This window comes from Phaethon aethereus (assembly GCF_964289735.1).
Source record: "Phaethon aethereus genome assembly, chromosome: 1".
Lineage (NCBI taxonomy): Eukaryota > Metazoa > Chordata > Aves > Phaethontiformes > Phaethontidae > Phaethon > Phaethon aethereus.
Window position 1 is genome coordinate 98296039 of NC_138575.1, and position 22896 is coordinate 98318934.

The 22896-nt window shown below is 41.3% G+C and overlaps 1 protein-coding gene across 1 annotated transcript in view; it reads left to right on the forward strand.

Moving 5' to 3' along the window:
- Window positions 1-22896, forward strand: part of BBX (BBX high mobility group box domain containing) — a 59039-nt gene that overhangs the window by 16336 nt on the left and 19807 nt on the right. The window contains exons 5-10 of the mRNA XM_082003297.1: window positions 5170-5250; window positions 7111-7191; window positions 11964-12044; window positions 15364-15444; window positions 17660-18578; window positions 19477-19615. Of these exons, the coding sequence (XP_081859423.1) occupies window positions 5170-5250; window positions 7111-7191; window positions 11964-12044; window positions 15364-15444; window positions 17660-18578; window positions 19477-19615 (1382 nt within the window). The remainder of the gene's footprint in view (window positions 1-5169; window positions 5251-7110; window positions 7192-11963; window positions 12045-15363; window positions 15445-17659; window positions 18579-19476; window positions 19616-22896) is intronic.

A 22896-nucleotide genomic window follows, 5' to 3' on the forward strand; every position in this document is an offset into this window, starting at 1 on the left:
AAACAATGTTGTGTGATTGTTTTAGTATATGAACTTTTTTTAATCGGGATTTTCTTCTTTTGAGCAAAAGACATATTTCCCATGCACCTACATAAACCCCATTTTTTCCTGATAGAAGCATGCAATATGGCTTGTGATGTAATATTTTCTTTATGTATAAGCTATACGATGCTGTGCTCTTTCAGGCCTGTAGTCTTCTCCTGAAACCTGGCCCTCCACATCGAAGAGGCAAGCTGTGTAATCTGCTTTCCCTAATTTGCGTTCTACTTTTTCAAAATGTAGAGCAAAATAATTGTCATAAATACAGCGTAAACTAGTTGAGGGATTTGTTGGATGTTGTTAGAATCATGATGGGCCAGAAATTAGCCTGTACTTACTAATGAGTTACCGTATTTTAATTGTCCTACACTATCTGAGAAGCAGGTAAGTGTCAGAGCACTTTCCTAGGGAACAAAACTGCGCGTCTCCAATTCTTTCAGAGGGTTCCCAATGTAAAATACATCCTCCAGAACAATCTGGGTGCTTGGTATTCTCAAAGGGACCCAAATGGATAAAATTCAGTGCTCCTAATTGTGTGTCAGCAGGAATTAAGTCTCCAGCTGTGTTTCTATGCACTGGGAAACTTCCTCAGTTTCTTTGCATGGTAGCCCTGGTATGTCTTCCATTTTCCTTTGTTTCCTTTTGATTCAGTGTTTCAGTGGTAATTAGATATGGAGCAAATACTTCTTAGGCTTGTGTTTCCCAAATGCAGTAAAGATCCTAAACCTGTTTAGACTTGGATAACTGAACAGCGCTTCTGGCTTCTCATCCTCGGGCGTGCGGACAGAGGAGACAAAGATGTTCATCTTTGCATGCCTATGGGACAAGCTGTAGTTCAATTTCCGTGCTTATGCTTGAAAAGTTTCACGCTCAAACCAGCGCTTGGGAGGTCAGCAGAATGCGCTAGGAGGTGGAATGAGAGGCTCAGTAAGAAGCTCAAGAATTAATTTGTAGAATTGGTAAGCTGCTTTCCTTTTCAGTGGAGGGGGTTAGAAGTGTTCTGTTAGAGTTGGTATTTTGACATGGGGGAGAATTTGATGTACTAAGGTGGCTGTTGAGGTATTGTCAGTGAAGAGGTTGAGAAGTTGCTTAACCACAGAAAATATAGTTGGGGTTTTTTATATGCATGTTAAGTATATAAATACATGTCGTATAGCTAAAACCCTGGCATTTCTGTATTTTAAAAAAAAAAAGATGCAGTGTCATTTTTAAAAGAATGCTCTAAATGATATCATGTAATCTTCATTATCATTAAAGCATGTGTGTGTCTACATGTAAGATGCACATGCATATATATGGTTCTTAAACTGGGGGATTGCCAGATGTAACATTACCTGTTAACATGCAGTTTGACTGCTTGTCCATATGTATGATTATGTAGACTTGGGTGGCCTTGTAAGCATAGATCTTAAAGACTATTATCATCTTAAAAATTAGATGGATAGTTAATAGAAAGGAGGGCAGCACTGGCATAGTTTGCTCAGAACTTGGGCAAAGATGAGGCACATGATACTCTAAAGGTCTGCTAATCCCACCTAAACGTATTCTGCACCTGCTGATTTTCTGTCAAGTGTATGTTAAACAGATGTATAGGGACTTTTCAAGTCAGGTGTTAAGTCTTGGAGTTGTCAGAAGCCCAGGTGTCAGGTAACAAAGTGAAGAGGCACCAGCGGGAGGACAGACAGAGGCACGACAGCGTTATTTACAAAATTGCCCTGAAGCTTCAGTCGCCGTATCTATATGTCGCCAGTTATGTTCCTGTTTTTCTAATTTTTTTCAATAGACTAGAGAGTTTCTCTTCTGATAGCAGAATTCTATGTCAGTACAGGATTGATTTCCAAACAGCAGCTAGAGTTACTAAGCAGATGGGCAAGAAAAGCTACAGATCTTACCAGCAGTAAACTAAGGACTTGGACATGCAGTGAGTTTCCACCTGGCTTTTGGGTCCTTTCATCAGTTACACAAGACTGTTGTGTGTATATGAACATATTTTGTTGAACACCCGAGCAGAAACGCCTGACGGATCTGCTCCAGCGACTGCCGCTGTGCTGGGTGAAGCCCGGTCCTCCTACACCTCAGGTTTACTAGCAGAAAGGCTGAAGCTGGGCGAGGAGCGCTGCTTACTTGCCCGCTCCCCTCCCTCCCTGCACATCTCCCTTACTCGCCCGTCAGGCCCTTTGCTTGCCTTACAGCAGCACCTAGTGGCCGGCCTGTAGGTTACTGCCCAGAAATCCTGGAATGTGTGTGGTCCAAAACCTGGCTTTTCTACCCGTTTCCCCCCTTGCCGCTGCCCGGCATGAGGGCGGCATTAAAGCCCGGCGTCAGTCGGTGCGGGAGGCGAGCCAGGGGCTGTCCTTCGCCTTCCTTCGGTGTGGTCCGAGTTAGAGGAGGTTACAGTAACCTGCAGGGAAAGGGAGGCTACAGAGGCGTTACCGTGCAGTTTCCTTCTCTTTGAAAAGAAAAGGTTATCATGCCTGTGATACCGCGGTCTGCGCAAGGCAGTATTGCCCAGGGAGTCAGTCAGAAGTGAAAAGCCTCTGGGTGCAGCTGAGGGTAAGCCAGGAGGAGGAAAGAGGAGAAGTGAGGAGATGTTGAGGACATCTTATTACGGCAGGAAATGAGATGTATGCAGTGGCACTACCTGTGCATCCATTCCCTCCGGTAATTATTTTAGCACTTTGATCAGGTTCAGCCTGTTAGAGGTTAGAAGTCCTGGAGACAATAAATTTCCCACAAGTCAGGAGTGTGGAAGGGAGCAAGAGAGTAGAAGAAACAAGCTCGAATTAGTGGTGCTGTCAAGCAAAGGCAACAGCATTAACTTTTTAAAGACAATGGAAATTGATAGAAGTATGGTTGCTCTAACCACAAAATCGCCTCCAAGTTACTGGGCACCAGCAATCTGTCCTTTACACACAAAGCTGTAGGAAACCGGGCTTCACACCTCCCACGGCTTGTGGTTCCTGTACCACAAGGTGAACAAGCTGTGCCCAATCCCTCACACATGGCTTCAGAGGCAACAAGAAGGCTCGTCCTCGCTCTCTGCGCCCGCCCGGGAAGCGAGCGGTTTACAGCCCTTGTGTTCCCGGGGCTGAGCTGTGATGGCCCCTCTTGGGAGGGCTTCTCTGCTCCAGCATGGTGCTCCTGAGGTGGTGCGGGTCGATGGCTCCCAACTCAGAGCTGGTTTGTGCTGTGCCAGTTCCGGCGTGTGTTGGCACGTTCATGTGGACGTGCCCCTAGACAGGCAGAGAGACCTGCGAAGCCGCGGTCTGCGTTACAGCGGGTGGGCAGAGTTCAGGCACACGTGGCCTTGGAGAGCGGAGGGGTTTCGCACGGCTTCCTCACTCACGTTGCTTCTGCTAGGCAAGGTAGTGCCCTTTCGTAAGGCGCATTGGATAGGCTCCACTTGCAAACAAACTGCTTCAATACACACCACAAATTAAGGCAGCTGGTGAAACTGCAGGAAATTTAAGTTCTGTGGGGAGCCAAATCCCAAATCTGTTTATTCCTGGGAGAATCCCACCAGTGGGGTGGCCTGAAATAAGGAAATGAGAGCTCAGACATGCAAGCAGCACCCTTCTATTTCACAGCAGTGCAGAGACTCGGACCTTCAGAGGTCAACTCAACAGCAGCCAGGTCAGTATGCATCCCTGGTACAATCCACACCACTGCTGAGGCACAGACGTCTTAAACCAGATCGTACAGAAGCAAAGCAGTAATAAACATTACATCAGTGAAAACAGTAGCACAAACCACTGAAATAGCACAACACAGGCATTAAAAATACATTCTTTGTAACCCTTTGGGTTGGTATACTCCCATAGTACACTGATAAAACATTGTGCTTGGTGTTTAATAAATATAATGGAAGCATAGATCATAGGAGGCACTGTTACTGCTTGGTTTGATGGCAGGGAGGAAGCAATTGTCCTGTAGTTTAGTTCCCTTGGCCTGTGGGCTGCTACGCTTGGATCTAGTGTTTCCAGGGGAGTATGGGTAGCAGATTCCTCAAACAAAACCCCACTGGTGCTATTGCAGAGCACGAGCGTTTGTCTCGGACAAACAGCACAAACTGTGTGTGCTGTAGGCCTGGCTTTTCTGTGGTGCTTTGTGCTTGCAGGCAACAGATGCAGTTGCTAGCGAAATCTCATCTGTGCATTCACGTGTCAATATGCTATTGACATACTTGTTTTGGTAATAAAAAAGAAAAAACACACATGTTTGAACTGAAATGTTTTAAATAACCTGAAATTTCATGAAAATTTTAAGATTGTTGGGAGGGGAAGTCCATCCTGCTACTTACCTTCCTAAAATCCTTGAAAGTCTTCTTTTCATTTCTTGTAAGCCATGTCACATACCTTATTTTAGACTAACAGTACCTCATGCTCCTGTTGGAGTTACACATGTAAATCTTTTACATTCAAATGTGATATTTAGTGAATTTATCATATTTGATACAATTTCATTACAGAATGATGCTTGATTAACACACTTCCGGCTAAAAGAATAGTACGGCTAAGCTCTGTGTTACTTCGAATAAGGCTTTTGTTTTTGAACAGTCATTTCTTTGTATATTGATTTCAGAAGTTATGACTCTTTCTTGCACTGCTGCTCATAAGCACCCCTAAATGGATGTTTAGGTACATTATTTGAACAATTTCAGGCTTGTAGTACACTTTTCTTATTTTCATGCTGTTAGGTGGTTGGGGATTATTTTTCTAATAAATATTTCTGTCACATAGTAACCCTCAGTGTCTTCAAAAATTTCGTACTCAGAATGGTAGTACAAATACAGATACAGCAGTGTTGATAGCATCACCAATACAAGGTAGTTGTGTGTGTGCAAAGTTTAGAATTATAAAAGAAAAAAGAAAATCCCTGGTATTTTTGTGGTCTTCTTAGGTGATTCTTAATGATTATTTACATGCATTAAAATGAGTGCTAAACTATGTTTTCACCTATAAATTTGAGTTAACTTGTCCAGGACTGTGAAACGTTAGATCACCCAACTTTTCTTAAACACTGCTGCTTGTTATTGCTGCCTGGTATTTTGTTTTGATCACTGTTGTTCTTAGCTTGAAAGCAGCAGTCTTTCTTACTCTGAGGTCTTAGTCTGCACACTCCTTGTTTCAGGTTTCCTCCAGTACTTGCCAGTCTGATGGAACTAATTCTACGGAAGCCTGTCAGAAGTCATCATTGTTTCAGTTTGCAGAGGTGAGTTTCTTTAAAAAGGGTTGTCTTCCCCCGTGTTTCCTTTTAAGAAGCATCTGATGTTCAGCTGAAAGAGAAATCAAAAATCTTAGCTAAAATTCATGCTTTTATTTGTTCCTTCTTTTGGCGTTTATAGTACTGGCTCATTTATCAGGTAGATAGGTCAGATTTGAAGTGCATGAGAGTGTGTTTAGGAGCATGGTGGAAAGTCTAGTGCAATAATGGAGCTGTGGTTCAAGCAGTAATTTAGACACGTGCCATTCCTGCACTTGGTTTTAAACTAGAGTCTTACTAACTAAAGTTTTAACATGTATATTTGGATGTTACATTATGTCCTTTACATATTGCGGCTGCTTTCATCATTGACTCTGTCAAAAATAACTGTCGTTCTGGAATATCCAGAATTTATTCTGTTCTGTAACCACCAAATACCTCTGTGCAGCTATGCTTAGGTTTGCAATGTACCACATTTTTGTCAGCATATTTGCAGTTATTGCTAGAAGTGCAACTGTGGTGGTTTTGGTTTTTTGGTTTGGGTTTGCTGTTGGTTGTTTTTGTTTTTTTAAAGTATACACTATTTCATCCAAGTTTTAATGGAATTAATTGATGTAAATAACATGACAAGAATGACGTTGCAAAGAATCCTCATCCGCTGCAAGCATCACATGCTTGTTTATGCCTTTCCAAGTTCTGAAATGGTCATAAGCAAGTGATATGTAAATATTTAACTGTACAAATGTTGATTGTACAGGATGCTGGGTAGTGTTTGAGTAAGTGCATGTGGAAAGAAATTTTGTCATAGCAGGGGCTTCTTCTATTACCTGTTTCCACACCAGTTGTGAATCTGACTCCCATGTCTTTAATACTCATTGCTGTGTGCAGCTTTATACTCCTCCCTAAAGGTCATCACTTACGGTGCAGATACATTGCAATCCTAGCACACAAAAAATGTGATTTTTTTTTTTTTTTTGTTGTTGTTTTGTTTGTTTTAACATCAGCCCATAAGACCTTGAAGTCCAACTTTAGTCATAGGCAGGAATTGTGTTGCATGCTGCAAGATCCGCTCTTGCTAAGGGCTTGTGAGCACTGGCTCTTCCTTAACCAGCGAAGAACTTCAGCGGGTGCCAGGCAACAAAGCTCATCTGCACCACTAAAACATACGGTTTAGAAATAGCTCACTGATGATCAGTAATTAGAAATGCATATTAGCTAGTCTTAATTTTCAAGGATGTTAAACAGTTAGGCTGCACCTAACCAGTGCATGCTAGGCATGTGTGTCAATGGCAAAATAATTGGTACTTGTACCAAGGTATAACATTAATCAGGGGTGTCATTTGCAACAAAAGTAACTGACACAAGTTAAACAGTATAAAATGCAGTTTCCTTGGTGTCTGAGATGGATCTGGTATCTCTTCTTCAAGTACCTGCATGTGTTGTGTCCCTGTCCACAATTAGTTTCTGTGCTAAGTAGCAATTGGTGCTTTATCAGCACCACCATTCTGCAGTCTCAGGTCTTTCACTGAACTATGAAATACAATATAGTGTTAAGTTTTTTGCTGCTAACCCTCTTTTTACATATCAGCGGGCAAATAAAAGCCCCTTAAAAAAGTCTTAGCCTTTTCTATTGATCCTAGGAAAGATTTTCCTTGTGAAAAGTAATTAAAGATCACCATTTCACAGGTCACTCGTTTATATGTCTCCTGGAAAGCAGATACTGTTTTTTGTATGGGTGTGCTGGGACTCATTTGCATGCTTTTAAGTACCAGGAGTCTGTCTGTATAATGGATCAGAAATTTAGCACGTTGAAGTTTGACACTGAAACTGAAGAGTTAGGTAATACAAAAATAATTGTTCTCCTGACAGATCTCTTCAAGCACATCACAGCCTGGAGTCCCGGGAGCTGTAAAACAAACTGAGGAGTCTGCATTGTTTCAGTTTGCTGAGGTATAATGGCTGAAATATGGTGGGAGAGGATGGGAGGAAACAAGGAACCAGTAAGAGTTGTCACTGAATGGCTAAGCATCCTGCCTCATAAGGGATTCACATCAGTAGATGTTTGTCTTCATGACAGCATTGTTTTAAGAAAATCGTGAGGAGGATAACCAGTAATTTGAAGCAATATTGGCCAGTTCTACAAGCTGTAGCATGCACAAAAGATACTGGGCTTGTGAACTTTACCTGGCCTTTCATACCAAAGGACTGCTGCAGGTGTTTTTTTCCAAATGGCTTTTTAATTTACACATAGGAAAAAAACAAATAAAGGACATTCTGAAATGACACTATGCACTGCCTATTGAAGAGGCTGCAGCAGTGCAGAACAGCAACTGCCCTAGAGGCAGGAATCCTTTGCAAAATAAATTTGCAGGTCAAAGGAAGCTTCTCGCAACAGCTACAAGGATATGTAACAGCATCGTTAGGTGGTGACTTATAAAGCCTATAAATTACCCGTAAGTATGTAAGTTATCCTTCTTCCTCCATGTATTGAAGATCTGGAGTTCTCAAAGATTGATTTTAAAAATTTCTTCTCCCGTATGTTTAATGTGCTTCTATGAATTGACTTTCCACACGTATACTCTTCTTGCCCATTTGGGGGAGTCTGGTACTGCTTGCAGAGTCAGTTATGCTAAAGGTATATTTAGGATGTGTCTGAAAAGACTGTGATTGGAGCTGGTGCTATCGTGGAGAAGTGTAACGGGATGAAGAGATTCCCTGGCTGTTATTCCATGTGCTTACACATACAACACACTTACTTCTGTTAAATGCTAAGCTAATTATGTACTGTATGTTTTTAGCTTGGCTAGGATGGGCCTTGATGTATTTCTTAGGAGGTCCAATTAAGAAAAAACAATTTACTGATTAATCCTTTTCAAAATTTCACAGGACCTAAAATCATTTCCTGTCCTAATTAAATAAACAACAAAATGACAAACCTGAAAATTGTCATACGGCTGTGACAGTGCATTGACTTGCATATCACTATGCTGAGCCAGCTCATTTGGCACACTGAAGTGCGTGTATGAATCATCAAATGTTAGGTAGAAGAGGTGATCAGAATGTTAATTAGAAACTGGAGAGCACAGTTTTAAAGTCAGGATTAATCTCTTTGTCTTGTAAAAATCTTAAAATGTGTGTGTGGTCTGGAGGGGGTTGTATTTTTTTGGCTGTTTTTTCAGTGTCTGGAAATAAGGAACAGAAATCTGGAAAAGCAAAAAAAAACCCAAAACAACAAAAAAAACCTTCTTGGCCATAGTTATTCCGTCTGTGTTATACTGTTGGTTTGAAACCTTAATGGCAGTGACTAACACCATGTTTTATCTACAGCAGTAGAGAAATGGCATAAAGATCACAGCCTGATTTCATTTAGGTTGTTGCAGGGGAAAGCATTGAGCATGCTACAGAACCTCTTTAAGCTTTCTCCCCCTGCTATTAAAGCTGCTTGTGCTCTTTCAAATATAAAGGCTTTCATTTGCACAGAGTGTCTTTGTAAAGTTTGGCAAAAATCCTGTTCCTTACTGTGCCACTTCTTATTGGGTCCTATCTATATGAATGCATTACAGCATTTAGTAAGCTAAATTATGGTAAGCAGTTTGTAGTAGGTTGCTGTCAGCAATGTACAGTGCTACAAAAGAAGAGAGAGGGAAAGAAAGTAGTTATTTAGCCAGTAGCCAAGTAAACCTGTGAAGAAAAGTGAAGTGTGCTGTGGTCTAACGTGCCTGGAGACTTTTGGCAGCCGTCCCAGCTCAGTTTTGGTTCTGGCAGGGTGTTCTTCATATGTTCCCTTTCTCTTTGCTGCCTTTGTGGCGGGGCAAGTAAGAGTGCCTCTTTGTGAAACGGCGATCCATTGAGTAGATTTGCCATTTAAAATGGACACCTTTACCCCAGGAGTACAAGTCCCCTGTCACTCAGAAATAGCTCTTTATACGTAGACACAGCATGGGATTCTTTCTTCTTTACAGCCTCAGTTAGCCTTTCATCTGGTTGTCTGTCCCAAATGCTGTAGTCTTCAATTAAAGCTGTTGAGGATATGGCTAATGAGGACTTGCCACAACAGATAATGAAAATCCTGGGAGTAAGACTTTGCTGGGTCCTACGGGTGCACAGGCAAGTGCCTTGGAAGTCTTCGAAGATGATGTGATGTTCTCATAAGAGTTTTTTGAAATTTGGAGTGGTGCCAAGTTACGATCTTGGCTTCCTCATTCCACTCTGATCTTGGAAATTGTTGGCCCTACTTTTGTCCTTCTCATTTGTGTTTTTATGGAAAACCATTATACAGGCCAGTGATTTTTGAGCAGTTGGCTGTGTTCCTTAGCGCAGTGGCTGTTTGCAGGCTGTCTGCTCACGTGGGCTGGTTGCTGTCATCCTCCTTGCCATGTGAGGGAAGTAGAGCAGATGTGACCCCTTGCTCTTTTGGTCTTATGGATGTGTGTTTGGCAAACGTGAACAGATGGTGATGACTGCTTCGTAGAGAAGAAACACAAGTACCTCTTAGATTTACTTAGCTAAACTCTCATCCATTGTGGAAAAAAAGAAAAAGCTTCCTGAGAGTGGAAGCAATAAAATTACTAGTTTACCCATCTTAAAAGCAAAATGAAGCCAAAACCCACAAACTCTTCACTTTCAGCTGCTTTTCTGAAGTTTTTCCTCTAGATGATTTAATGAAAAAGGAATTGCATGCAACATGCAACAAGGTGGAATTTTCTTCACTAGTCCAGCAGGTTACTATCATTTAAGAAAAATGCATGCTTGAGGAAGATTTTTTGTCCCTGCTGCATTCTCACATACCCACTTTAAGCGAGTTTGTGGGCAACTCTTTCTGTTTATTTCTGTGCTGGACAGAAGATTGGAATCCAAAACTTTTGGTCAAAATGCCTTGAAATTGGGAGTGTGAGAGCTAGTTAGTATCTTCCAGCTTTCTCTTAAGTAAAGATGTAATCTTTCCAGGTAAAGCTGTTACGTAAAATAGATGAACATATTTGCTGTTTACCTATATACTGAAATTATTAAATATCTGTGTTGAAGTGAAATGCCTATTCTAAGAGGGAAATGAAAGACTGGTACCATGCCACATGCTTCTTATGCAAGCTAGAATGTCATATAGTAGCTAAAATACTGACCTGCATGGTAATAAAAGATAATAATTTGATCCTAATGATCCCCAAGTTAAAACCTCTACATAAGAAGGGGCTATTTGTGGTTGTAGTACTGCAGATTCTGATTACTCTAATTAAAACTGGAAGATGGTGTTAAGACAGGCAATGAGATCTGTAATCTCACTGGTTGATGGCTGATGGATCAGCCATCCTCTTACTTCTGATATCTGGCCAGCAACTTTGGCAGAATGAGTTCTAAGTTTGTCTCATGCTGTTTGTTTTCTTAGCTGTGAAGAGAATTTTTTTGCTTAAGTGAAATCTTGGTTTCCTCTCTATTGGTACTACATGAATCTTGCTTGCATTTTGTTAGGAGCACCTATTCTCTTGTCAGAATGAAAGTCTTTACTCTTTCCGCACATTGTGCATCAGGAGGCAAGATACGTGTGCATGTTCTCAGGTTATACTTCAGTGTGTGGGTGTTTGTCCCTTTTCTGCCACTCATATTGCACTGAAAAAAATCATTAAGAGATGAGAATTTATTACAGTAGAAAGATAAAAAAGTTGAGGCCCTCTTCCTGCAAAGTGCAGTGTACAAGATCACTTACTTCAGTGGGGTCCTGAGCAGGTTCACTGAACTGTCTCAAAGCAAAACCATTTAGTATTACTCGCCATATTTTAATTAGCTTGCAGTAAAATGGAGGTTCTGGATTTTTGGCGGGGGGAGGGAGGTGGAGTTGTAGTGAATCTCCTTGACAATTGAAAAGAAAACTCTTAAAATAATCTAGTTCAAAAGAAAGACATAAAATATAAAGGCTAAGCTGATATTTTTTGCATCTGAAAGTTCATGGTCGTAAGCCTGTTTCTCCTGATGAAGCAGATGCTATGGAAACACTGCTGGTCTTGCTCCTAACCTTAGGGGTTTTCAAGGCTTCCAGATCAAATACTACCATGTAATGCCATGCCAAAAAAGATCAAATCTGAGAAATAATGATTAATTCTTGCACTGGTGAACTGATAATGCTGCACTTGGAAGCAGATCAGAAAAAATTTGGCTGCAAAAGCAATTCCCTGAAGTGCGGTGGTAGTTACTTGCTCAGCACTGGTGCTGGCACACCAGCATCTATTTAGAAGGCTAGATTTGATCTCCAGAGGTAAGGTCTTACTTCTTTTTTCTAACTAAAGAAAGCAAAATAAGCAGTGCCTGTGAGGATAAATGGTCCTCTTCTATATCTGCCCAGGCTTTCCGCAAGAATTTTACTTAACCTTGACCACCACAGTTCATGTTTTTAAGCAACAGGTATGTCTTGTTCACTTAGTCACATAAAACACATGTAAGACACACAGCATGATAGAATATTAGCTGTGGACCATACAAATGTAGAAGAGAATCCAGGAGCCTAGTCTAAGGAAGAAATTCTGTATTTGCTTGTATCCTGCTGACTTCTAAATGCCTGTTAAGTGTTTCTTGGATGGTATTGCCTATCTGAAGTAGGGCCTTCTGCCAGAAAGATCTCAAAGGAACTGATTTAACTAACTCCTTAATTTTTTTCATTCTTTTTCTCCCTTCCTTTCTGTCTTTCCTGTGTGTCACTGAAATATTTTCTCCTCTGTTCATTTAAAACCTAGATCTCATCAAATACTTCCCAGTTGTCAAGTCCTGAGCCAGTAAAGCACTGTGGGAAGTCGGCACTCTTCCAGTTGGCAGAGGTAAAGTTAAATCCATTAGCATCACAATGGGAAGATGTGTGTATCTTTTCCCCCAAAAAAGTATGAATTGTGTAAGGTTTGCTCTAGCATCAAATTTAGTCTTTCTAGAAGTACAAATTAGTAAATAATGGAATAGTAAGAGAATTAGGCAGTTGCAGTGGCCCCAGGGACTTAGCTTTTCTTTTTCGCTTATTAATGTGCATAGTTTCTTGGAGACCACACAGAAAAAGTTACGCTTCTTTTTAGAAAAAATGGATATAAAATATATTTATAATACATATCTATAACATATAATATTATAGAAAAAACTATAATAAAAACAATGCTCAGGACAATAGCAAAGACAAGAGACAGCAGCATTCTTAATGAGGAGCTGAATACCAGGATTCAGAAAGTAAAGCTTTGGTATAAGGACTGGAAGGTGCATTGCTGAATGGGGACAAAGAATAAGAGAAAAGTAGACTTTGAGATCATCAGGAATCTGTATGAACAGAGTTGCAAGTTGAAGCAGTGGATTAAGTTCTGAAATTGGTAGCTGTCAGCAGTAATCAAGAATACTAGGTCACGTTTCTCAACAGTCCTAGAAATTCTCCGTGAGCCTTAAATATACCTTGTAGAGGTCTCCCCTTTAATATGTATGAATCACTCAAAAACCTTTGAGGCTTGGCATGCAAATATTCTTCTTGATGCTTGAAAGATAAAGATAACATGCTGCATTCCAGGTAGGTAAGGGAGGATGCTAGCGCCTTACTAGTACACTCCCCCTGTCCCCCCCTGTCCTCTGTCCCACCCCTCATCCCTTCCTATTTCCGTGAGGAAAATGGTTCTCTAGATCCCATCTAGTGGCGTCTAGCCATGTATTCTCGGTGGTGAGGTTAATCCCTCTCAGGGCAAAAAAGACAGAGATTGGAAGCAGTGGAATAAAAGTATTTCATGCCTTATTCCACGGATAGTAAAGCTACCATCTGACTTTATAGGAACTTAAATGAGTGGAAGAAAACATGCTTACCCTACAGGCAGTCCCTAACAGCAGTAGAGTTTGTGGGTGTGTGCTACATTGTCAGCAGTGCTTATGCAAGGGTGATGGCATCTAGCCGTGATCTGTAATGGCATTTGACTATTGCAATCCTGGGACAGCAGTAAGGCTAGTAACACTTAATGAAGGACACCAGAAGTTTTGAGGTGTCCTCTGTCGCAGGACAAAAGCAGGCTTTGAGTAGTGGTGTTCAGAGTAAGGCTGTTGCCAAGTCCAGCCTGACTTTTGGAAGTCAGTGTTAAAAGTTGTGATGAGAATGTGAAGCTTGTGAAACCGTAATGTGGGGGAAGGAGAGTCACTTGTCCACCGGCGTGTGGAGTTTGTCCTGCAGTTAGTGGAAAAAGTGAAGCTGAGTCTGGCAGCGTGATGTTCGCATGTTGGACAGGTTTCCATGATCTGTCCCTCAGTGATTGCTTAAATGGATTCCTACAAGCCCAATTTAGTATACAAAATGAATGTTAAAAGGCTCTGATTCAAACTGAGAAAAGTATGGCAGACGTGCTAAGCACATCCTCCTTACCCCTAGCTCTGGTAGGATATTAGTGCTATTGATTTTTTCCAGTTTTGGAGATCTCTTGGACTGCAATTGGATAAATAAAATGAGAGGTTCAGCTTAACTTTTCAAATAGCAGTTCAGGACCTGGTTTGGAGCATCCCAGATAGACTCTGTTCACTGCCACCTCAAGGGTGTCCTGGGTTTGGAAGTTGGTTTGGCAGACACCTGCGCTATGCCGCTGTAACTCCAAACCGCAGATGCTGTGCGCTGGAGGGGAGTGCACTGCTGTCTCCACGCTGCCGGCATGGCAGGGGTCTGGCGTGTGGGAGCCCGTCTGCTTCAGCACACCACACTGCTCTGCTCCTCCTTCGTCTCTCTGCTATGTGGATTAACCAGTTTTATCTTCCTTATGCCTGCCTTTTTGCTATTTCAAAGATGGTGATGAAATAAAATGCAGAATTGGGTTAAATTATTTTCTAAAAGATTCTGAGAATTTCTAGGTTTCTGAAAAGCGGTCGGAGCAACCGCTCTGCAGCCTGAAGCCTGGGAGGCTGTTGCTGACCAGCTCTGCTGAGTCTCTTGCTGTGCCTAGACGCGTGCTGTGTCCTCAGCCGTCAGGGCGGAGGCAGGAGCATGAAGGGAGGCAGCGGTGGGAGCGCGGGTCACCTCCACGAGGCAAGGAGGCCACTTCTGCCCCAGACTGCTAACAGCGCTTGGCTGCAAGTGGCATTTGGAGACTTCAGCAGTAATGGTCAAAGCTTGGGAGATGCTGTGAAGAGCTGCAGCTTCCAGGAGACCTAGAGATACAACGCTGTTAACCTTTTTTGTTTTATTTCCATTACAGCAATGATGGTTTGATTTCTGTAAACTCTGTAAACTTTGTGGGCCTGTGTTGGTTGAAAGCAATGAAAACTGAGTTTGGGGGGATAGAGGGAGGTAAAAGGTTGGAAATATTTTAGTTCCCCGGTCCCTAGAACTCCTCCTCTTTCTAAGGATGCAAGTATGAGAAACCTGCAAGCCTGATCAGAGATTATGGGATATGTCCTTAAAAACAGAACATTTTCTTCTTTGTACTAATGGCCAGTCCTGAGACTGATCCTTTAAATGGTTTAGAAAAAGTCATTTCTTTGCATCTAGCTCATAACTGAAATAAAACACTCTGAAGTATTGAAGAGGATCACGACCTGATCCAGGAAAAAGATTCTGGAGAATAATCAGCTACCTGCTTGGCAGACAGCCTCCCATACTCTTGAGGAGTAGTAAAGGTTACCGAAGGTTTGAGGGCTCTTACTTCACTTTGGTTTCATAGCATCTTTTACATGAGTCCTATAGGACACCGACAGGCAATGCCATATCCTGACAGGAGTAACCTTCTTAAGCTATGACAAAGAAATGATTTTGCAATCAAATGTCCAACTAAGCCTGCAGAAACACCACCAGCTGGGTTGCATGCTGGTGTAGATTGCTGCTTAGCTGCTGGAGTCTATGTGTGAGAGAGCATATGCTCAGTTCATCCTACTCTGCAGAGGGAGGCCTGACAAGAAGGTCCCCAAATCTGGAAATAGCTTTTAGTGTCCAGTGGTATTATCCACTGGAGCAATGGTGGAGCAGGGTTGTATTTATAACAGCATGCACCAGGTCTGCATTTCTTTTTCAGTATGTAATCTTAGGAATGAATTTTTGGAAGAGAGAGGAAATAATCCATTCAAAAGCTGTGTGGTAAACATAAAAGAATTATACTGGTAAAGTAAGTTTTTCTTTTTTATCCCCCTCTGTTTTTTCTTTAGATTTCTTCAAGTACATCCCACTCAGGTCCTCCTGATTTAACCAAGCAGTGTGGAACATCAGCATTATTTCAGCTGGCAGAGGTAATACTAAAATACTGGGGACTAATTACCACAGGTGCAGTGGGGTGAAGAAGTTAATGATGTTGATTGCTGAAGTCTGGAAGGCAGAACAGTGCTACAGTTATAATTACACTGTTGCTTATAGAAGCATAAACTGTTGTGGCATGGGTGCCACGAGTCAAGATTTCCCCAGACTAGCCATCAACTCAGAGGTTTCTAAGAGTCTGTGCTGCAGCTGAGAAGTACCAGTCCCTGGTGGCAAAGGGACTTTCCAGTCACCATTGAAATTGTTTCAATTCCTTGTTTTAGGCTTTGGGTTTTGACTGTTTAGTTTGGCCAGGGTGGTGTCAAGGAGTTGAGAGAGGGGGCTGGATTAGTCTGTACTCAGATTAGGGCATTGCCATTACAAATCCGTGTTAAAGGTCATTAGTTGCTTTCATTTATTTTTGCTTTTCATGCCTACTGTTTTTTGAAGTGGGGAATAAACAGGTCAACAACTTCTATAGAAACTCTGCTATGATACTCTCAGCAGATCCTCCTTCTGGGAACAGTTAAAATCAATGGCCCTTTTTTTGAAAAGTTGTATTTCTTTTGTTTCCAAGCTTTTTTTTTTTTTAAGCTTTCCCCATCTTAAAGACTGTGAATTGAAATTCTATTTAGAGCTCACAAAACAGTTTTTTTGTAGCCATATCTGTAACCTTCTGTACTATTGACTAATGCAGAAGCAAAGAAGGTATAAAGAAAAAAAAATCCATTGACCAGGGAGGGGGTGTGGGTGTGGGTGTGTGTTTAATTGGCAACATACTGTTACTGCCCAATGAGTTGCATTTTAAAGATTGATCTTTAGCTTTTGAAAATCGTAGGCTGTGTTTTACATTGCAGTGCAGTAAAGAAGTCTCAGAAGTACCTTGATACCAGGAACCTACCTCAGCATAGTTGTGGGATTCTCCTCTGCATAATTTAACCAGCTTCTTAACAGACACTGTGCTGCCCAAGCTCCAGTGTTTACAGTGCTCAACCTAGCTTGACCTGAGCCAGATCAGGAGTTTCTGCCCTGTGCAGCAAGAATTTTGAAAACTTACTACAAAGCCTTCTATCATTGTTGTTATGCTCATACATATGTTGGTGTAAGATATTTTTAGTTGCAAGGAAAAAATGCCTTGCCAATTTGAGAAGTCAAAAATTGACCTAAAGAGGACCCAATGATTGGAGGGTACGTCCATACTGACCACATGGCCCAAGGGCTGAGCTGTGGGATAGGGAAATTCCTGATATCTGGTTCAAAACAAGCCTCTTCCATCTGGTTTTGCTCCAGGTGGGTGGTTGGTTGACATTTGTTTTAAAAACAGAATTGCACTGGGAATTCAGCTTGTGGGCTTTGAGAGGGAGAGTAAGAAGAATGCGTATCTTCCCAAGGGCAACTGCTCGGTCCTGTGAAGGACTACTCTCTGTAGCAGTGTCAGCGTAGCTTACAGGTGATCCAAAACCAAGAGGATCTCCCAAGTCAGTGCTGCAGGAACATGGCAGTTTGAGGATCTTTTTACATCTCTTCTTTTGAATATCGCTGTTTCTCTCAGTACAAGTGATTTGGTTTCCATTAATGTTATCTCCAGGAGGAGATAACCATGACAACCATTGCTGCTTCGCAGTTCCTTGCAAAATAAGTCTGTGACATGAGAAGAAAGATTTGGAAGGCTTTTTCACTACCTTCCAAATTATTTTGCACATTTACGTAAAAGAAAATAATCTCAATTACTGAGATTCAAGTACCCCATCCCCCCTCAGGGCCCTTTGGGAAATGGAGGAAAGAATCGTATATAAGGACATTTGGGAGTTGAAGGGGGTATGGATCTGAAATTTCAAGTAACTTGTCTGTGGCAGTTGTGAGAGATACTGTATTGTTCCATTGCATTTAGGGTATTCTGAAAATCAATCTAGCAGTGGGTTTCCAGGTTATATAAAAGGCACTTGAAGGATCATGGAAACATCACTGAGATCAGTTGGTGTCTTTTTCTGTTAGAGCACTAGAACCCACCAGCCTTATTCTAGCACTTAGCCATCATCATATCAGTTTCAGTAGGACTTCAGTGTGTTTTTCAGTATTGTCTTTTGGCATAGTTTGCCTTCCTGAACTAAGATGCCAGAGGAATTCCCTGTGTAATGCTCCTGTTAATATAGGTAAGTAATGTTAACAGTTGATGTTTGTTTCATGGGACTATTTTTAAACTCGTTTTAGATGTGCCTTGCCTCAGAAGGAGTAAAAGTGAAAGAACCTGGGAAAACAAAAGTGGAAGCACCAGAAGATGTGGGAAGGGAAGATCCAGAGGAAATGGAAGTAGAAGAACTGGAGAAAACAACAATAAAGGACTCCTGTAAAGGAAAAGTAGAACCATCAGAGATAGAGAAAATGCAAAACCAGGATGAGACAAAAGCTGAGGAATCAGAAACTGCAAAATGCAGAGATTTTACTAGTCTTGCAATGGAGAGCAGTCCTTTTGAGAGAAATGATAACACAAAGGATCACAGGTGCTGTTCTCCAGAGCTTTCAATGGCTGACATGAATATCCTCGGGCTAAAGCCGGAAAAGATAAAGAAGAAAAAGAAAAAAAATAAGTTGGACCGGCACGCAAATGAAAAATCCACCCCCAAGAAACCTTGTAAAAAGAGGCAGTCCTCGGAGTCGGACATTGAAAGTGTAATGTATACAATTGAAGCCGTGGCAAAGGGGGACTGGGGTGCTGAGAGACTCGCGGAAACTTCCCGCAAAAAAACTCGCCCTGTCTCAAATGTGAAGGGAAGTGTGTTGGATACAAAATCACCAAAGAAAAAAGTGAAATCAAAAGAGAAGAAAACATCAAAGGAGAAACCCCCGGAGACCACCAAAGAATCAAAGCCTCCTGACTTCCTTAATATTGCAGCCAGCAAGGAGGTACCCTGTGAGGCTTCTGATAATGTTAAAGTGGAACCACTGACCCCAACAGAGGAGGTGGTACCCCAGAGCTTACCAGGACAGGTCAAAACTGAGGACAGTGACTGTGTTAAAAAGATAGAAACCTGTGGCTCCAGGAAGTCAGAGAGATCTTGCAAAGGTGCTCTTTATAAAACTCTGGTGTCAGAGGGCATGCTCACATCTCTGCGCGCTAATGTGGATAGAGGTGGGTGGCTTTGAGTCTTTCATTTACAACATGAACTGCAAAAGCCTGCCTGGAGTGGGAGGAAAAGCAAAAGTTTGTGATTAAGCTGGAGTTTGAGCAGTGTGATGGGAATGCTGTTTCTGGTCACCTGAGATGCTGGGGGCAGGTGGAGGGGATGGACTCTGTGGTCCAGGGCAGATCTTCTTGAGTCATGTGGTCTGTGTTCATACTTAACCTCACAAGCTCTTAACCTCTCCCTTTTTGTCTTTCATGATCTGAGATTTAGCTTTTTGATCGAAGGCTTTGTTGGTTAATTTGTCAGCCTGCTGATAGACATATGCAGGACTTGTGTTGCATGTAACCCTGAACAATTGGCTTGTTTTTATATAAAGAGCCCTGGTGGTTGTAAGCATAATCCTCAGTCCTACAAGAGGCAAATGTGTTGTGCTTTTGCTTTGGTTGTTAGTGTTGCTGTAGGTGGTAAGCAAGAACCCTTTACCTTGTGGAAAGATATTTGAGATAATTTGTGGAAGCTTTCAGTGAGATGTCTTGAAATCTATTTTTTCTGATTAGTAGATTTATGTGTGTAATTAGAACAGTCAGAAAAGAAAAAGATGTTTGTAATTTAGGGAAGTGTATTATTGTAAATCTGCTCATCTCTTTATTCTCCTTCATACCTCAAGAGATCCTGACTTTAGCGATAGAATAAAAATTGAGGGTTGGAGGGGGAAATAGTTGTCAATATCATCATTATCCAGTTTAAATAAATAAATGTTTTGTAACCCCTTTTGTAACCTTCTTGAAGAAGGTCAGGCATCATAAGTTGTGGTACTGAATGGGTACACAAGTTCCTTCGGAGCCCACTTTGTTTTGGCCCATTTTTCTAAAGATGAGAAACTATTTTCTGCCTTCATCCCAGGAAAAAGAAGCTCAGGAAAAGGCAACTCCTCAGATCATGAAGGATGCTGGAATGAAGAAAACTGGGCTTTTTCCCAGAGTGGGACAAGTGGGAACAAAAAACTGAAAAGGCCTAAGCCAAAGGAAGAGTTTGTTTTTGGGTAAGTTGCATTTTAACACTGTTCAAAGTTTTAGTTAGGTCAGTGTGGTAGCTAAGAGTGAGTCCTCCTCGTTGCAGCTAAGTGAACTGCATCCAACACCCAAATAATCACAATTAGAGAGAATTCCTGAAAATTACAAACACCGTTGGGCTGAGCCATGCTCTAGATACCTGTTGTTTATATACCAAAGTAATTCCTTTGAGATCTTTCCTGGTTTACACTACTGTAAATGGATTTGAATGACATTATTTGCTCACTTCTAAAAAAAAAAAAAAGGTGCAATATTTATATTTACCTGCTGAAGAGGTGGTGAAGAGGGTTACTTGTATTTTCAAAACACTTCACAAGCAGTATTTAAAGTTCTGTGTAGGTGTTCAATCATCATAAACAGAATTAGACTAGAAAGAATAGATCTCTTTGCCCACTTGGAGATATTGCTTACAGAAGGGTAAACAATGTTGTAATATTGGCAAATAATTATGATAAATATGTCATGTTTCCATTGTAGAGACAAGATATTTAAACCCTTCATGTACACCAAGAAGAAAGTAAATATATTAGAAGAATAATGAGTTACAAATGCATTAAAATTTAGCAAGGCCACACAGAATTACTTTTCTAGTGCATGAATAACAATTTTTGTCAGAGTATTACAGATTTATTTAACTGCAGGCATAGTTCTTAAATCTGCTTAGCCATTCATACTGGCTTGCAAATTCTTAAAGACTTCCAATTACCTGAATTCAGGGTGTAAAAATGAATTAAAGAGTAGATTCTCCACACTTCATGCTTAAAATTGTAATGTGTTTCTTTTGTGCAGGCTTGCAGTAGCCTTTTTTATAACCTAGTCTATGTGAAATTTAGCTGCAGCTCACTTTCATCAATTTAATATCTTTGCTGTAAAATCTTGAAGTCTTGTTTGCTTGGAATAGTCAAGAAAAAATAATGGAACACTTCTTGTATTTTTAGTGCATTGTATGTAAGTTTTGTAAGTATTTTTTAAATTTAAATTGAAAGATTGAAAACTTTTTACACCTAATGGTCTGAAAACTGAATGCATCTCCTAGCCAAAAAAAAAAATGTAGTTACAAATGATTTACTCAAAGTAGCTAGGAAAATTGTGTAAATAATTAATTCATTTAACAAATACTGTTCTGCCATTGTTAGCTGGCTGGATGGGCAACACACATATTTGCCAGTCTTGCTTCTTGATTCAGTTGTGTCATTGATGAATATTATTTAGTGAACTCCGTAAAGGCGGCAGAATGGGTAATTTGCGGAGCGTAAATGCCGGAGAAGGTACCCATTATCCCTATTCATTGCACTACCTGATCCTGTGTCTACTTGAAGAGCTGGTTTTACCTCTACCTGCTCCTCCTAACTCTTTCTGCTCCCTTTCAGCATCACCTTTCAGCCTCATTTCCTGTGTGTGGTTGGGGGGGAAGGTCCTCGCCCCTTTGGAATTACGTCTTTCTCCCTGTGTCCTCTTACTTTCTTCTCCATCGGTAGTTGCCCACACTTCCCCGATGGTCCCTATCGAGGGCGCTTTGTCCGTGCGCTGCCCACTCCTTTGCTGAGCAGCGCGCTCTGCCTGCGTGTATCTCCTGGCAGGACTAGGCTGTACAGCATGAAGACCTTGGCTCAGCGGCACGCATCTAACCAAGCTGGCACTGAAAAGTCATGACAATGTGAATGATTTTTTGTGGGTGGTTTTTTTTGTTGTTTTTTTTTTTTTAATAATTAATCGCTGACATAGCGATAGCAGCCTTCGTGTTGCACAAGCTATGAATTAGCAGCCAGGATGGCAGCTCGTCTGCTTTCAGGGTAGGTCCTTCCTAATTAGAGCTGCAGCTTCTCACATGTCGTTGGGGCAGGAGACAAGGCAGGTGGCAACAGGCAGTGGGAGAGGAGCTGGGGCAGAGGGTGGAATTGTATGACAGCTGTCAGAGCAGAAAATTGGCTTGTTTTGTGGTTGTCAGGGAACATCCACATGGCAGTACCAAGCACCACTAATGTCAGGTATCTTTGTGATACAAAAACAAAGCAAAACATGCACACACACACACAGAGGAACCCACAAACGAACAAACCCCACCATGCACACAGTCTGCCAAGACCCAAGGCTGTATTGTAAGGTGGAAGATTGCTTACTAAAAGAAGTAATGATTGCAGAGATAAAATGAAGTATCATTCTGTGTACGAAAGCTTTCAGAATGCAGTTTGTTTGAAGTGCCGCTTCAGGGAGCCGAGAGAAACATCGTGTTTCTTGTGGTACTTCCAAGAGTACAGTGCATAAGCGCCATGCATCCATGTGGTACTTCCAAGAGTACAGTGCATAAGGGCCATGCATCCAACAGTCATGCCAACTTTTGTCAAGTTCAGGTTTTCCATAGCAAACAATTAAAAGACGAGTAGAAAATATCATTCTTCCCTTGTCATTGACAGTGCTATTTGTAATCTGCCTAGCTGTGCCCACTGCCTTTTATTAAATTACAGTTCCTTCCTGTGCTTCTGCCTGGCTGCAAAAATTTGCTGGAACAGAGTGCTTATACAAGACAGCGTAGTCATTACAGCCAGAAATGCCATGCTGCACCATCCTGCTTGAGTGGTTTGTTTTCATCTGGCTATTAGGAATAGCAATACCATGTCTGTGGATTTCTTGAATTGTAGATAAAGCTAATTACAGTCATTCAGGTTGGGCTGAATTATGAGGGTTTCATGAAAGCATGAGCTAGTTGAATTTTTCATCTTGCAACAAACAATATTGAGGAGAGGAAATATAATCCCTCAGAACAAATGCAGAGCTAATTCCCACCCTAAAGCATCAGGTTTTAGAATATCCCCAGAAGATTGAATAGTTTGACATTTTTCTTCTGATTTGAGTTGTCGGTGTTTTCATTCTGGTGTAAGGACTTTTATTTTATTGGTTTGTTTATTTATTGGTTTTACTGACTTTTTTCATTCCCCTCACAGAACAGACAAATCTCCTGTACGAATCTGTGCAGCAGAGCTAAATGTCAGTAGTGTGACATTTATTTTTTTCCCCCTAATTTTAGTATATGCAACTAATGTAGTCAATTTGTACTGCGTTACAAATGCAGATACTGGCATGTAAATTCTCATCTCAAAGTTCTTTCAATATATACTAGTTTGATGTTGACAGTGTGTGTGCGCTTATCTCTTTCCCCATCTGTCTGTGTAGATAGGTATGTATATACGCACACATGCTCCTAAACCAATATTTTTTTTTTTCTAGAAACGGAGTTACATTTAATTTGATT